This window comes from Idiotropiscis lumnitzeri, chromosome 3 (genome assembly GCF_059441095.1).
Source record: "Idiotropiscis lumnitzeri isolate Australia: NSW breed Sydney's pygmy pipehorse chromosome 3, RoL_Ilum_1.0, whole genome shotgun sequence".
NCBI classification, from domain to species: Eukaryota; Metazoa; Chordata; class Actinopteri; order Syngnathiformes; family Syngnathidae; genus Idiotropiscis; species Idiotropiscis lumnitzeri.
The window spans coordinates 15,610,372-15,628,412 of NC_142393.1; the positions used below are offsets into that span (position 1 = coordinate 15,610,372).

At 39.9% G+C, this 18,041-nt stretch overlaps 1 protein-coding gene across 1 annotated transcript; it reads right to left on the reverse strand.

The window, feature by feature from the left end:
- Nucleotides 1–4,865: 4,865 nt before the first annotated feature.
- Nucleotides 4,866–17,616, reverse strand: klhl17 (kelch-like family member 17). Its single transcript, XM_088289950.1, has 12 exons — nucleotides 17,440–17,616; nucleotides 15,862–16,126; nucleotides 14,364–14,485; nucleotides 14,070–14,291; nucleotides 10,343–10,459; nucleotides 10,043–10,256; nucleotides 9,813–9,957; nucleotides 9,221–9,388; nucleotides 9,019–9,107; nucleotides 8,831–8,904; nucleotides 8,562–8,743; nucleotides 4,866–6,892 (listed from the first exon to the last, which is right to left on the reverse strand). Exons 2-12 carry the CDS (start codon nucleotides 16,073–16,075, stop codon nucleotides 6,664–6,666), a joined length of 1,776 nt encoding a protein of 591 aa, XP_088146076.1. The 5' UTR covers nucleotides 16,076–16,126; nucleotides 17,440–17,616; the 3' UTR covers nucleotides 4,866–6,663.
- Between the last annotated feature and the right edge of the window lie 425 nt (nucleotides 17,617–18,041).

The window sequence follows — 18,041 nt, forward strand, 5'->3', positions numbered from 1 at the left end:
TACGGAGGTTGCTCCCGAGAGATAAACACAAATTGAAATTTGGAGTCTTTTAATAGAAATTCTCAAAATTCAAAGCAATATAAGACCAAATCATTCAGACTAAATGCTGACTTTAAGTGAATTTGTATTACTTGTAGTTGAATCGAAAAAAAACTTAAACCCAGCTGACCATGATATGAATGATTAGAACAGTCCAATGGAACACCAATATAATTTCAATTGAGTCTTCCGCTATATTTAATTTTCCATCTGGAACTTCCAAATAAAGTTATAAATGATGCCAATGAGTATTACGTACACGGCTCTAACATGAAAATATGTTCCATTCCAGAGAAGGACTTGATAAGACGTTATGCGATACACAGTCGTGCTTCACGTCTTATCAGTCAGACAGGTGTGCTCCGCGTGTTTTCATTTCTTTCTTTGTCAGTGTCTGCGGCCATCTTAGTAATAAAATCGAACACGTGCAGCTCGTTGGCAGCTAACCTGTTGGACAGGTTGTTAAACGGATGTACCTGAGGCATCAACAGTCCACTTCGGGATCATTGTCACTTTGGCATACAGCACAACTTTATTGTTCTCTGGATCTCCTTTCATGGGTTGCGCACCTGTGACGAGATTAAAGATATTTGATTTAATCAACAAAGTGTAGCCGACAAATTGAGCTGCTTCTGTGCTGATATAACATAACATTTACAGGTATGTGTGAAATAAGATCAAAATAAACCAGGGAAACTAATCTAGATGATTGGCGCACAGAGGGCTTTGTTATGGATGTCAGTATGTAAGATGAATAGATGTATTATAAACAATATAACATCATAGCCAAGCTGCTATTCCAGGTACAAGCCCAAAGAGGGCTATAATATAACGTCAATGTTTGAATCACTTTCACTCATAAATGTGTTCATAGGAATTCAGCAACAATAACAAATATAAGGTGAAAGAATTATGCAGACTTTTTTTCTTTATTTCACCCATGACAAACAGTTTAAATCAGAGATAGATAGATAGAGCTGCTCGCGAGATTGATTCATTGATTGATTGACAGATAGACAGACAGATTGACTAACCGACTGATACCGATACAATATACGGGCTATAGTCTGATAGTTGTTAAAGTAAACGAATGTCGGCGCACTGAGGTGTAATGACAGCGGGCTTGAAAACACACGCAGCCAGCACGTGACTCATACACCTCCATCAGTATTCCTCCCAATCACAAGGAACTCGACGTCCTAAAAAATATTCCCGTGGTTTCCTGCATTATGTCATCTCAGTTTTCCGTCCAAAGTTTCAAGTAGGCTTCATCATCCGTCCAAAAGAAGTCTACGGTGCATGGAAAGAGAGTTACTCATATAACTTGATTTACAGTAAATCGCAATGATTCCCAACCACTGTTCCTCAGGACATCAGTGCCTTGTGAGGGATCATCAAGGGTGTCATGGGAATTGATTCAATTTTGCTTGATTGGTCTAAAAATCTAATTTGCTTACAACAAGTAAAGGTTGCACTTGTGGTTAGCTCATGGGCCGCACAGTTCAGCGGTTGTGGGTTCAAATCAGGCCTCCGTCCTCCCCGTGTGGAGTTAGCATGCTCGGCCCGGGTATAGTCAGGTGTGAAATTGAATGGTTGTTCCGTGGATGGGTACAGCAAAAATGTATCCATGTCCGTGTATATCCCAGCTCCATAAAGTGACAGGTGGAAAAATTGAAGGGCTGTTCCACTCGATGTGAGAAGGCATACAATTTTCTTAGAGTGAGTTAATTTCGACAAGATCATCATTATTTCACTCTCTAGATGCAGCTGGGAAAAATTGCATTTGAAAAAGCTGCTTCAAATCTATGCCGGATTTGAAAGTATTATTTTTTCAGTACATTTTATTTTGAACTTATCAACAAATCCATTCGCACACACCATACTTCTGCCTCCACCTCCTTTGATGTGGAATGCTTTGGATAGTGAGTTGCTCCTTTCATTAATGCTTTTTTTCTTTGCAATATTGTGACAAGTTGACCGTGCTTTCATTTGTCCTAATAATGTGATTCAAACATATTGTAGGCGTTCTATTATTTATATATATTTATTTATTAGCAACGTCTAATGGCTTCTATATGTACACGGATATTGTCAACTCTTTCGCCATCTGTGTGGTTTTTGTGTTCATGATGTTAACCGGTAACTTTTTCACCCTCACAAAAGTGCCATATGTTGTTATCCGCATTTGGTTAACTCACTCAAAAATACTAGCAGCATTCATCAAATTCCTGCATAAGATAGGCTATCACCAAGATTAGAATGCAGAAAGTGAAACGATATGAGTGGAATGACAAAAGAATTAAATAAACCAATGATACAAAATTTGAAATCGATATAGGTGCATATAAGCACTGACAAATTTCTTAATAATTGTATTCTGACATTCTTTCTGCTACCGAGAAGTACTGAAGCGATATTGATCATAGCAGGAATTTATTGTATTTTCTTTCCTTTAAAAAATGACATAGATTGGCTGGGACCATGGACATACAGGATAGTTGCTTGTCGGGAAAAAAGTCCCAAAAGTGTCTTTGACCAATTGACCGCCATTTATATGAACTGACTTAGAATCAAGCATCTGATTGTGAATTGAAATGTGAAACTGGCAAGACTCAACATGCTTAATTCTTCTTGCTCAATGCGGCCGGCAACATGAAGTGCTGTTTTGGTGATAGCTTGCATGAGTTTGTTGTATTGTGAGTCAAACCCGTTTTATTCATATTTTCCAATAGAGTGAATTGATACAATCCTAATCTCACCCCCTCCATGTGTGGTGGCCTGAACTGAGAAGTCACTCCGTGTTGTTTATCCAGACTCAGCGGGTGAGAGAGACGGTGCTAAAGTCACACCTTGGCCCACTTAAACGGAGCCTTGGTATGAGAGCCCAAACATCAGGTGTCCAGTGGAAACTCCGACGTGCCAAAGTTCTCACACGGGACCAGCATAAAGGAATCTTAATTGGACCCTGGCGCTCCTTTGAAGGCAAGATCACTCACTGTCAGTTTAAAAAAGTTCATTCCTTACATTCTGTTTTGAATGTGATAAGCACCAAACTGGAGAATAAATTAGAATTTCACTCAAATTTTCTCACAATCAACCACAACCTACTTGGTGGAGTTAAGTAACGCATACTACAATATGTAGTTAGAACACCTTAGGCCACTGGTCTCCAACCACCGGGCCATTTTGGACCAGGCTGCACAGATAAAATAATAAACTTTTGGTTTATTTACGATCCAAAATAGTTCATTTTGAAAAGTGACCGGATTATCTGCATTGCATCCATCTATGAGGGACTCGCATAATGCTAATTTTAAACCCACTAGCTAGCAAAATTTGTAAAAGAAAAAAAAAAAAAACTGAACACGCACAAAGCCAGCTCAGCACAATATATTGTGGTTTTGCTTGAAGCAACTATTTGAAGTCCAAACACATCAGTAGTCATAAAATAGTTGTTGACACATGTTCCAATGAACACAGAAAAAGATAGATAGATCGATAGATAGGCATAACATAATCAAGAAAAAAATGATCATATTCTTCACATTGATGTCATATTATATCCTAGCGTTGTATTTTTTGGTGAGGGTTTTTATCCAATCAGAATTTCACTCGCTCGTGTTGCCAGGCAGGTTTGACAATACCAGTAGCGCTTACTATTATTTTCTAGGCCTTCAGATGCAATTTTGCGGGAATCTCTTCTGTCATCGCCAATGGACTTTCAGATTTGATAGGCAGTTGCGATAGCCAATCAGATTACGAGTTGGTTACAGTGAGCCTTATCGCTGGCTTTACGCTGAAAGTGATGAACGTGTCTTGTGATTGGATACTCACGCGTGAGGGTGCAGTGCTACGCGGAATCAACACACCTGGAAGTTGTAACTGGCGACCGTGCGAAAATCTAAAATATTCTTGTTTTTTTTTTAAACCACAATGGCCGAAGTGTAATGATAGCACTTATATCACGAGCCACTAGTAGGCAGTATTGCCTGACGTGTGTTTGGTTACGAGACGAACAAGCGTGTATGCAAGGTAGAGAATACGAGTGAGTAAATACAGAGAGGCCAGCTTGCTGCATCATTGTTCCTGCGTGACTTGTTGTATAATAGAAGACAGAACATTACACGAAGGAGGGAAAAGTGTGGATTAATAGAAGATGCACTTGCGAGGCCATTTTCAAGACATTTCAAGAGAAGCTAGGTCGTCCAACACTCGCTCAGTACTGTGTAAGTGTGTTTCTATAAAATATTTGTCCAGCCGTGGTGTCATGAATGATTGTATTATGAAGGGTATTTATTTTTTCATTATTTATTTATTCAAGTAGGACGAAGTAGGACTTCACCGAAGGCCCAGGTGTGAAATGCACGGCCCGCCACTGATGGATAGATTTGATAGATGGATAGACAGACAGACAGAAAAACAAAGTGTCCTTCAGCCAAATACTGACCCCCCCCCAGGTGCACCTGGTGCTACATCATCAGTAGGTGAATGCGGTAACAGTATGAAGCGCTTTGCGTACCAAAGGTAGAAAAGCGACAGTCTATTTACCATTTTGTTTATGGCTGATTCAACTTAAGTTAAAATGGTGTGTGCAGAGGAAGCCACAGGTGTGGTGGCCGTTTGAGGTGAAGTAACGGAAAGGGTAAAGTGAGATTGCTCAGCTGTCAAAGGAGTGAAAGGAGAGCATCTTGGGACACTACCAAGCAATGCAGTATAGCAAGTAAGCCCAGCGACACAAGGTTCAGTTTTCACAGTAAATGGCACACTGAGATGCAATATATTGGAAAATATGGGTTACAATTTAAAGATCTTGTCTCAAACTTGAATCACATTTGTAACATCTTTATTTCAGTTTTTGTATTGCTCCAATTGCAATAGTGCAAAATTTAATATTTTAAAGTTCAAATAAATATTCACCACATACAAGCGAAGCACAAACTTAAAAAAATTGCTACAGTCACATTCACATTGAACAACACCGATTCATTGAGCCATCTTCCTATTTACAAGACATTCTTATCTACATGCCATAAGTGGTCCTTGGTCCTGATAGATTCAAACAACATCAGCATTTCCATTAGATGTGGGCAGGTTGATTCGACTGGGCCTTCTTTGACAAACAACCGAAAAATGAGGTAGAAAATTAAAACATTGAACAAAATAGGAAAAGGGCAATATATCACAATCGTTTGCACCCGGGATTTTTTTTTTTTTTGTTGTTAGCCATGAAGGGTTCCATCTAGATGACGCAAGTGCACTACTGGAAATAAAAATAAACTCCACACAGAAATGATTGGGTTAGATTTCTCGACACATTTATACTTATCAGTAATTCATAGAAGTTGGATCGATTCTACCAAGGCGGATTGTAAAAGACATGACAGAGAATACGGGTGAGCAGAATGACCATCATCTTGGTCGCATCATACTTGTGTGCTTTTTTTTTTGCATGCTGTTGTCATTTTATTTTATGAAGAAGTTCTCCGCATGCCCTTGTAGCATTTGAGTCACACGATCATCATGGAAACTAGACATGGGCCTAGTAACATTTATTTTAGATTACATAACCTTTATTTTGTACCAGTTGTGTCAAATTGCGTGCACTACTTGGCTGATCGCAGCTAGTTTGCAGTCGATAGAAGTTTGACTTCAACGATTGACAATTGTGGTACATCCACACAACTCCGACAAGCATCATTAATCTGCTCACTGCGACACTAACATGGTAACAGGGCAATTTCTGTCAAATAGTCAACTCAAGAACATTATCTTATTATATCACACATAAATAAATATATTAAAACACTTTTAAATGGGTATCTCATATGTATCCTTCTCTGAACATCTTACAGTTAAACATATTTACATTTAAATAGGCATCTCATGTTTCCTTCTCTTAACATCTTACAGTTAAACATATTAACATTTACACATCTTTATAAATACTCTAAAATTCCTCTTTCAAGTTTGAAACTCCTTTAGACACGAGGGCTCGGCTGCTCCTGTGTTGCGTCAGTGCTGTCTCACAGTGCACATTGGGTGGGGGGTGTGGATTGAGGGAGGTGGGGAATACCATTGCACGTTACTGCCACCTAGCGTGACATTAGCAGCACTACCTCATTTTAGCCTCCCAGTTTGGGAGTTGATGCCAGCTGATGTGGACTAAACATGCAGTTGGTTATAACCAGACAATGAGCTACATTTGCGTTTGATTCAGAATCTCTTGTGAGATTGCAAACACTACATTTTCGGGTGGTGGCAAGTAAAGTGAGGATTGAGCAAAGGCTGGTCAATCTTCCTTAGGAATATGTTTGTACTCTTGAGGCGAGAGAACTTGGATGATTAGGGCGCCACGCAGAAGGGCAAAATATTCAATTTCATCGTACAAAATAGACCTCTGGGGTGGCAGTAGCTCAGTATAATCTGTCCTAATTCAGATTTTCATGACATTTTTGATGGCCAATCTGAATCTAAAGTGCCAGTAATAACGGCCAGGAGCCTCATTTACACAGCTACTCTTCATCTTCATCCTCCTCCTCCTCAAACTGAGCAGTTACGCCTTTTCCCAGAACCGGTCTGGGGTGTAGCAGCGGAGGCTGAGGTTAGCCAAGCAATGACCCCGTGTCAAAGACTAGTGGAGGACACAGACAGGGTGGGCGAGGACGGTGGTGGGAAATTGAGCAGTTCCAGCACAGCCACGCCCACGCTGCTGCGGCGCGTGAACATGCAGGAGGCCGCCACCCACTTGTTGCTGCGCGGGTTGTACTTCTCGATAGAGTTGAGACTGGAGCTGCCGTCGTTGCCTCCCACGGCGTAAAGCCAGCCATCCATTGCCACCAAGTCGTGAGTGCTCCTGTGACGGTAAACAAAATAAACCACAAAATGATATATTTGCAGAGGATAGCGATTGGAGTCCTGCCACAGAGAAAAATGAAAAGTGGTCCAAAAATCTTCATATTTGCTTGTATTAATAGTTTAATGGGGGTAGAGTGGTGTGTGGATGCCCCCTTAGGTGGATGCCTGGCCCCCAACTGTGCACATGAAAATTTGATTCTTAACTCATTCGCTACCAGCCGAGTTAAAAATAAAATAAAAAAAGGAACTTTGACGTCTTTGGCCGTCAATGGCAGTGAATGAGTTAAACAGTACTGATAAAACTGCATTGGTAAAAGCAGTTGTCATTTTTATGTTAAGCAGGGTTGTCAGCGGATGTTGAATGAAACCAAGTAAGTAACTTGTGATTGAACTTAGTGACTTTTAAAATCAAGTAATCAAAAAAGTCACTAAATTGCTTTTTCAAAAAAACTGTGGCAGCACTATTGTTAGACAGATGCTGCCAAAACCTGAAAAACAGACTGACTTTAAAGTAGAATAAAATGGGGTTTTTTTCTCAACATTAGTATGTTTTTGGGTCAAGAGACGGATTAGAGATCAGCACAGGGTGACATTGCTTAAACTGTAAATTGAGCCTCCCAGCAACTGGATAATAAAAGCGCTCTGCACCATGGTTTATTCAGGGCGCTGCACTTGCTCCCACCACATTCTGACTCACACAAAGGAGGGTGGGTGTCTGAGCATGCGTGTGCGTGTTGAGCGAATTAGCTGACACATCTACAAATCCAAGATGGCTACACCTCAAAAGCCCACTTCTCAATGCTGATCTGCTGCATCTATATTTGTCTTGAGCGTACGTGCGCGACAACTGCAGGGATTACCACACATAAAACAAGTGGGGGGGGGGGCGAATTTAAGGTTTAGAGCTTTAAGAGAAAATCCCCCGAAAAAATGTCCAAATGATGCCACGTCATTACCTTAGTCATAGTATTTTGATTTTATAATCATTAATTTAATAATAATTTATTCCATCCATCCATCTTCTGTACCGCTTCTACTCACTTGGGTCGCAGGGGGGCGCTGGAGCCTATCCCAGCTATCTTCGGACAGTAGGCGGGGGACACCCCGAACTGGTTGCCAGCCAATTGCAGGGAATAATTTATGAAATTATTATTAATTTAATAATTTATAATAATTTTATTTGTTTAGTTTCTCACAAAATGAATAAAAAGTAATTCCATAAAAGCTAGAATTTTTGCTGTAAAATTTGAGAATAAAGTTGACATTTTTGACAAGAGGTTGTATTATTACAATTCTTCATAAACTTGTCACTCGTAATGTTTTGAGCAAAAACGTTGACTATGTAATTTATGATTTTGTAATAATAAAGAAAAACAAGATTAGATTATATTGGATAACCAAGCCATAATATTGTAATGGAAACAATCATAATTTTAAGAGAATCATGCTTTAATTTTAAAAAGAAAGAAATCATGTCATTATAGTTATTCCTTGAGCAAAAAACAACGTCCTAGATACAAGCGGCCAAAATAAATTTTCCTCTGCAGGGTGTTTGGTCATCCAGGAGGTCATCCAAAAAGTCCTTCATCGTGTAATAATAGCTTTCTCTCAAAGATATTCCGTCCTGTTTTTAGTTGTTCGACTGTAAATTGTGTCTGCAGACAAACCTGCGGATGTTCATGGCAGACACTCCCTCCCACGTGTTGGTCTTGGGGTTGAACCTTTCCACTGAGTTGAGGCAGCTGGTGCCGTCATTACCTCCCGCTACATACAGCATGCCGTCCAGGACGGCCACGCCGGCACTGCTGCGTCGACTTAGCATATTAGCAATGGGTGTCCACGTGTTGCTCTGTTCATCCAACACAACAATTAAGAGATAATATTCAGCTCACAAATCAAAGTTTTCACACGTCATAGCAAAAAGCACCAAATGTACCTGAGGATCGTACTTCTCAACAGTGGCAAGATGTGAGGAACTGTCATAACCACCCACCGCATACAGGTTACCATCTGGAGGGGGAAAGAAAGCGTAAACTATCAAAATGCAAACTTACGCAGTTGAACATCAATCCATCTTGATGTGACATTATAATATGAAGCATGCTGAGCAACACAAGTTGCTACCTAGAGTTGCGACTCGAACATATCTCCTGCGCGTGCTCATGGCAGCAATTGAGGTCCATGTGCTGGTTAGAGGGTCAAAACGCTCTGCACTATAGAGAGAGCAAAGACAACTTTGAAGACATCTTTAAAAGACAATCAAAAGCAACTATTCTAGTACTGTACTAGTGTGTGTGTGTGTGCGTGTGCGTGTCTACGTGGATACCTATTGAGACAGGAAGCTCCATCATAACCCCCAGCCGCATACAACAATCCATGCAAGACCGCCACACCTAAACAGCTCCGTCGCGTTCCCATGGAAACCTCAGGCTGCCAGGAATTAGTGATGGGGTCATATGACTCCACAGTTGCCAAATCTGAGGTCCCATCATACCTGAATGACATGTGGACAAATGAAGAGGAGTGTTATTTTATACTGTAGAGAAGTGGTTTGTAACCTTTTTTTCAATGATGTACCTCCCTGTGAAATATTTTTTTTTAGCCAACACCCTTATCAGTGCAAAGGATTTTGGTATTTTCATAGATGGGTGCAGTTAGAATTGGGCGCTTGCTTGCTTTATTTCCCCTGTGCATGTGTGGGTTTCTGATCTTTCCACATTTTAAAAACATGGATATTAGATTATTTGAACACAACAAATGGACCATTGGCTTGAATGCAAGAGTGAATCATTGATTGTGTTTATGTGCCCTGCTGAGGCAGTGAACATAATTAGGAGTAAAAAAAAATTGAAGTATGGATGTTGAAGTGATACGATGGGTGTACCAGCAAAGGTTAATTAAATATTGTTGTCACTCACCCACCAACAGCATACAGTCTGTTCCCAATGGCTGCCACGCCCACCCGGGCCCGCCGCGTAGACATGGATGCCACCATATGCCAGCGGTCTGTCCTGGTATCGTATGCTTCACAGTCTCCATGAATAGCAAACAGGCTGCCCCCACCTAGGACAAAAGCGTACACGCACACACAATGTTCAAACAGGACCATTTTATATTCATTTGACTGTCTTTTCAGTTTGGCACCGACCAACGGCGAAGAGAACAGGACTGGCGCCCTCGCAGCGGCGAGCTCGCGTTCTGCTGTTACTGAGCACGCCTCTCTGTTCAGGCATCAGGTGATACTTGAGAGCCTCGATCAGGAGGTCCTTGCACTCAGAGTGGTGACGCACCAGCAGCTCTGTGTCCACATTGCTCATCAGGAAGTCTCGCCTCAGCAGTGGCAGCCGCACGCACTTCATCAACTGATGGATCAGCAACATTGTTTGGGTGAGTTGAATTTTAAGAGTGAAGTCAGAAAGCATCTCAGGTGAGACAAAATGAGTCCTACCCATGGAACATGTGGCCGACGACCATCTATGTCATGTTTCACCCAGCTGAGCACAGCCCGGTACACTTCCTCTTCAGACGGTACGTTCAGGTTGTCACTGGAAATCAGATCCAGGACCTGTGAGCACAAGATAAAATGCCAAATGTAATAATTAAATAAATATGGCAACAACACCTTATGCAATACAATGAACAAATACTGTATTGTAATTTTTCAAGCCACAATATAGAAATAGATTGTTTCTAGTTTCCTCCATGTTTCAAAGAATGAAAGTGCGTGAAATATTTTCTGCTGACAGATGAGGAAAAAGCAAAACCCAAGAGTTCTTTTATGAGTGGCAAATATTTACTCTGGACGCAAAACGTTTACACACCCCTGCTCAAATGTCCTGTTTTTGTGGTATGAAAAAAATTAGACCAAGAAAAAATATTCCAAATATGACTCAAATGGAAAATAAAAATGAGAGTGCAGATCCAGAAGTGTAGTAAAAATAAACAACTAATATAATGTGGTTACACAAGCGTGCACACCCTCTGTGCAACTGGGGATGTGGCTGTGTTTTAGAATTAATCAATCACAATCAAAGTCATCGTAAATGGAAGTCAGCACACATCTGCCACCATTCAGACTGCTTCGGATTAACCCCAATTAAAGCGCAGCTGTTCTAGCAGGCTTTTCCTGACTCATATTTCTTTCCCAGGACTACTTGAAAAGTAAACCTTAAGCATAATTCTGCCACCATGCTTCAATGTACGGATGGTGTTTTGTTGGGTTTTTTTTGTGATTCGCAGTGTTTGCAGTTGCACTCAACATAAAGTTTGGAATTATGAACAAGAAGTTCAACTTTGGTTTCATTAGACCATAGGACAGTTTCTCAAATGTGCTTGCGAGATTTCACATGTTTTTTTTTTCCATTGTACAAATCTGAAATCATTCTGAACACAGCAACATCCCCAGTTAAAAGAAGGAGTTGCACACCCACAATATCTCAGTTGTTCATTTGTACTTTCCCACCCAAAATGATGTACTTTTTTTCAATTAATTGTACGGATTATGTGGCACATGGTAGAAAGGGTTTTGAAATGATGGTTTCATTTGCTTTAATATCATAAAAATCTGGCATTTGAACAGGGGTGTGTTGACTTTTTATATCCACTTTACACATTAAGGTACACCTGCGCAATCCAATGCAATGATTTTCAAAATATGACACGGCATGCACAAAACCCCTCCGGGTGGTGCAGTAAAATTTCAAGTTGAAAGGGTGTCTGTTATGTAACAATAATTACTGTATACGCTTCCATTGTCCCCGTGTACGATTTTTTTTTCACAATATGTAAAACCTTAAATATGAGCATTTCTTCTATTTTAAACAAACATGAACAATGAAAATAAAGAACGATGCCGGAAATGCACTTCAGCTACATCCAGTCTCTGGTGTTCTTGCACAACAGTTGTAGCTTACTGTAGTAGTTGGGACGTATAAATGTAACGTAAACATTTATTGAGGTAAGGAACAGACAGCGATTGAAGAATTGAAAATGTTTGAAACTATTTTCTGGCATTCTACTTTCCGCTACCATTTTTTAAATGTTTATTTGTATATAATTAAGTTTTGATATGTTGGTCGGTTAAATTTAATACGCACTTGACTGTGATTATACTGTCGTGTTTTAATGATTAAACATAATGCCTTTACTGTTTTGACTTTTTACGAATTCTGCAACATAAGCTTCCAAAATTCTGGCTTCACTGAGATAATACTTATTTTTAAATCCCAAAGTCAGCGTGCTTATTATGTTTATTTAATTGTGTATCTCATGGGACAGTCCAGGGGTTAGTGTATTTTTAAAAGTATGCAAAAATGATCAAAACGCCATCACACACACAAAAAGAAAAACGCCTGGGAACATCTTCCTCCTTGACTTATCGTCCAATTCCCAAGGAAAAAAACTACAGTAACCAAATATTGGACCAGTATACTGTGTATACGGTATATAACGCTTCAGCCTGGATCATGAATAGTTGAAAATCACAAAATTAGTTGAAAAACATATTTTTGATGACAATAAACCCTTCCTTTGTTCTCCCACCCAAGCTCAACATACATAAATGCCACAATATCCTTCCTGGCAAATGAAGAATTCACACATAATCACTTGAATGTTCATTTAAGGCTTGCTAAGCCATGCTAAAAAATATCAAAGGCACATAACGTGGCTCGGTGCTACAGCGTGCTGCAGTCTGAGTGGCTGGCTGGCACTGTTGCCTGATTGAGATGAGGCTGGCTGGGTTTGTTGGCCCAGAGCAGACAGCTGCTGTCTGGTCAGATGAGGGCAGCAGCCTACAGTGAACATCCATCCAATGTATTAACCAGGCCTGGCGGAAGGCAAACTTCATATATTTATATTATTATATATTTTACAATAACATTGACAGACAGATTATCAGTCAGGCCGATAGTTGGCATTTTGTCAATTAAAGGTATCGGCCTTTTTTCTTTTTATTCCTTCGATGGCCAACAAAAAAAAAAATATTTCGGTTGACCGCAACACGCTTCCATACAGTTTTATATAACTCACAAGGTTCCAACGTTTAACTACTTGAAATAAAGTTGCAGGTAATATTGATAGGGAAATAGTGACAAAAGTAAGGAGTGAGTGAGTGCCAGTGTGTCCGTCTCTCTGTGCAAGCCGCATATCATGAAAAGCTCAACTCCACTTTATTTATAGAGCACTTTAAAACAGCAAAGTGCCGTCCGTACGTGGTGCAAAAATGGACTGCAAGGGAAAGTCCAGTATTTTTTATTTATTTGTTTTAATTTAGAGCTATAAATTTCTCTTTCTCTGCTGACAAAAAAAAAGCCACAGCTGCTGCATATGGCTTTCTTACACGTAAGAATGACGGAACACCCAAAAAAAGCAACGGAGAAGTCACAACCGTGTAGTAGCTGCGTTGAGGAGTGAAAGAAGGCCATTTCAGTTATGTAACTACTCTCTGCGCTGTTTGTTAGGATACCAAAAACAATATCTATTTTCTATGATCTACAAAAGCTTTAACATGTAAATTAAAAAAGCAGTTTAATATACTTGCAGTTATAGGCAATTAAACGAAGTGTTGGAGTTTTTACTTTTCAAAATTTTATACCATTTACCCCCCATTTTTCTACAAATGAATATGGGCTTATGGGTTATCTGCATCCGTCAATACTAATAATCAGTATCTATATAGGCCTGGAAAAAAAAAAGCACATCCGTCTGGCACTATTTAATACACCACCTAAAAAACTGATGTAGACTCGCCAGTATCCATTCCTGGCATTTTGCGTAAACTAAGATGACATTAATGAGCTCATACATTGATAAAGGAAAAACCGCCTTAGGAAAGCAATCGTTCTGTTAGCTCAATAGAAAGTTTAGACTGGAAACGAGGACTTTTAAAAATGGAAACCATTCAACAGAGAGCAGTTGCTGAATAAGCTATAGCTTGTCTGAGTTGACGTGCCAGATGAAATAGTCTATGGCTGCTCTGTGGGAGGATAAAACTAATAGGGACAGTGATAGACACACTCAGCTGAGGAAAAGCAAATGTCTGTTAAATGAAGGCTAAAAATCATATCCGTTTATCATGCTCAACGTCACATTCCCTGCTCCTTTCACGTGAGTTTTGTGTGCAGTAAAAAAAGGGGAAGCTCGACAGCGCTCATTATGACTACACCTGCACCCACCTGTTTCAATGGCAGCAGCATGAACTCCTCTGTCTTGGACACCTCCACAAAGTGCTGCAGGACGTACTTGTGCGCCGACTTGAGAAGGTCGCTGCACGAGTGCGTGTCAGCAAAGCCTCGGATGCCCAAGCAGTTGGAGGGGTCCAGCTGGCTGAGGAGGAACTTGCAGCAGGCGTCTCGCACCCCATTGAGTTGCAGCAGACTCGCAGCCGGAAGCAACGTCTAAGGAAGGATTGCAAGTGGAATTACCCTGGCTGTATTAAGTGATGAGTGATGATGCAATCTGTATATTACCTGAACGTTACCCTCCCCGACCACGATCTCTGCTGTGTAGGCATACTGAATGAGCTGCTCCAATGCCTGGGGGTCGATATCATGTAGCGTCACATGAGTCTGACGACTCTCTGACATCTCATCTACGTAAGAGTACACAATAACCGTAGTTACTAACCATCCATTTTCTCTACCACTTATTCTGCGCAGGTCACAGGAAAGTTGGATCCAGCTGTCTTGAGATGACGAGAGGCAGGGGATAAGGAACATTTAGGGAGCCACATTCTCACCCAGGACAGCGGTTCTAACCAGTCAGTGCTGCTCAGATCTGTTGACTCGGCTAAAATGACACTACTTTCAAGTTTGGTGCCATTTTTAGAAAACCGTAATAAATATACGACTGAAATTGCAAGCGAATAGGAAAATTATGTTACCTCTGCATTTGATGCAGTGCATGACACAAACAACGAATCAACCCATGCAGAGAGGGGACCAATTTCAGAATGCTAAAACAGCTCAGAGTTGTTATAATCTGTTATAATCTCTGTATTTTTTTATATTTGAGGACAAATCTGCCCCAAATTAATAATTCAATCATGTATATATTATTATTAGCATTGTAATTATTATGGCACGATTATTACTATTATTATTATTACTATTATGTCACTTTTTTGCAGAAAGCTGTCAGCAAGATTAATCTAATTAAGAAAATTAACAAAATAATTGAAACTAAAATTTTATTTTTATTGATAAAATAAAATAAAATTTAGTGATTTAAAAAATAAAACAGCATTTTACGTTTGTAAAACTAACTTTAATTATAGGGAAAAATCTTCATTTTAATCTTTGTCAATAAATTTCATGCACTTTTGTTTCATCTTCAATGTATTTATTTTGATATTACTGTATAGCCGTACAGAAAAAGGAAGGTTAAACAGATGTTCTGGAATTGTAGTTTAATTTATTAAACAAAACTGAGTAACTTTTTTTTAATCTTGCATTTGATAATTACAGTATTCCATATATATATATATATATATATATATATAATAGATAACATTAATACCAAAACAAATATACACTAAATAAAAAAAGCATTTTTGAAAAAATAATAACTAATAGAAACTAAAAAATATATGCTCTTAAAAACTAATTAAACAGGCAAAAAGCTAAACAGACTGTGAAAATGAGCTCATTATTGACTGGGTTAGACTCGATGAAGCTTGCTGTCTGGAAGTCTGGAGGCAGTTTACAAGCACAATGGCCTTGTATAGCGAGGAAATGTAAGACGCACAGAGATACTGACCACCTGTGCCCCAGACAGGAAAACAAGGCAGGGAAACAATGATGCTTCAAATGCATAAGGTGGTGTTTACTGTACTCATATGTTGTTTTCCCACGTTAAACTCCAGAGCTTAAAATAACCGAAGGCAAACAGATTGAAGAGGATTGAAAGTGTAATGAAAAAGAGGTGCAGGCTGGTTTTGGGGGATGATATGCACTGTACTGTACTTACTGGTAAACATGGCGTGGAAGTAAGGGCTGCAAGAAGCCAGCACCAATTTATGTGCCTTGATCTCTTTGTTGGAGACATGGAGCACAATATCGCACAGCAGCCCACGCTGTCGCATCCTGTTCATGGACACGAATGAGTCGTGGTAGTGGCGCTTGGAGTTGTGCGAGATGCTGTGGCCATCGCGGTTCAGCAGCTGCATGCCTCCCTCCATCATGGTGCCGGGTGTGGCGGTCGCCGGCTCGTGCCTGTGCCGCACTCTGGCCAACTGAGAAATTGATTGGCGTTAAAACTACAGTAGAAAATTTCCTTTGTCATCAGTCTTCCGCCTGAAAGAGCTTAGTTCGTCAGCAGGTGTTATGACAGGTGCCTGGAGCAATCTCGGCTGTTTTTGTTACTGCTGTATTTCTCATGGTGACAGCTATGACAGGACTCTTGTCAGCACAACAGCAATCCAAGAAGTCCGGTCTTTTTTTGCAGGCTGGCTGGGCATGCGGCGTCAATGCTGATTAGAGCCCAAAGCAGTAAAACATCTAATGCAGAATACAGCATGTACCGTACATTATTATTTCAGATGTAATTGGACATAAGAAGGGTGTATCTCACGTAGCAATGACTTTTAGCAACATTTTGTGTTATGGCAAATATTCACATTGCATGAAACAAATCGAATCCAACACGTGTAAATCAAATAACTATGAATCTGAGCTGCAATAGCTAATTAAACTAACATCATCTTATTTAGGTCTGTCTGGACGGCTATGGGAATCTCTTTGCAAAAAAAAAAAAAATGCAAGGATTTGATTGGCACTCTCAGATTCACAATCCCTATTATCCATCATTACCATTAATGTCGATGATGTCAAACTGGACATCGATGATACAGCTTCTAATAGTGTGACCCTCTGATGTCACTCAATAAAGTAGCTAAGTTATTTTAAAAAAAAACTTGAGTGTGTTATTGTATAATTCGAAACGATAAAACTTACAATGGCTCTTTGATAGTGTCGATCATTTATTTTGTTTATACACTGCTTGCGTTGCATCTTATTATTGTAGGTGTACCCAGTGGGCGTTTGCTGTTATCTCGGCGGGAAAAAACACCATAACTGCAAAAGTTTATCAACAGTCAACTCTTGGAAATTGTTGAGATTAAAAAACTACAACAAACATGACAATCCATGATCCAATCCGCTTATCTTCACGAGGACCATTTTGTGAAAAAGTAGGCTCCGTTTCCCCTCAAATATGATACCGTTCTGCAGTGTTGTCTGGTATCTAGCTTTACATAAAATTTTAAGCATGAAACGCCGCCCATCACACACACACCATACACTACTAATGACCATACTCTCTGATGATGGGGACAACATTAAATGCCCACTGAGTTTGTCTCCGAAGCTTTAGCTGGCATCTGCAAAGCTCTGAGAGCCTATGGTAATGTTGACAACTTAAAAATATGGTACAGCTGTAACAACGCGTTTATAATTCTATTAAAGCACATTTTTTCAACCAGATCCGTCTGGTCCATTATACAACATTAGTAGCCACACGGGTAAAATAGGGATATCGTCTCTTTACCGGTAGCTTTGTTGCAGTTATATTTGCAATTCGTGTCTCTCCCAATATGATGTAAGATGAGCCTGCAGCTGTCGCAGTCAGGATGGTTTAGAAGTCGGCTGCAGCGAAGCTATCTGTCCATATTCGTCTTCGGCATAGGGCATATTAAAGGAAAAAGCCTGTTTTGTGTCTTGTATACGATTGACGTCAATGCACAAAAAAAATGTATGGACACTGATATGAGTCTGTTAAGGTGGAAACGATAGTTAACCTTAAAAGCGTGGATACGATCCATAGTGGAGCTCGGAAATTTGTGCGGAAGTTGAGGATGAGATTGCACTAAATGTAAAGTGTTTTTTGCATCAAATACATGGTATATGTTTTATTGTCCACATCGTATGATGAACTCGAGATCAGAAGGTTGTGTACTATGAGCATATTCAGAAACGACCTTAAGAAGTCCGCCTCCGACTACGAAGTACGGAAGTCAATTTTAACGTGACAACAGCGCCTGCGCGAAAGGGTGGGCTTGTTGTAAAAGAGCCATCGTGATTGGTCAAGTACCAATTTAGTTATCGTTGAAATTACATGAAATCAAATATCAAGACATTTTACAGTCACCC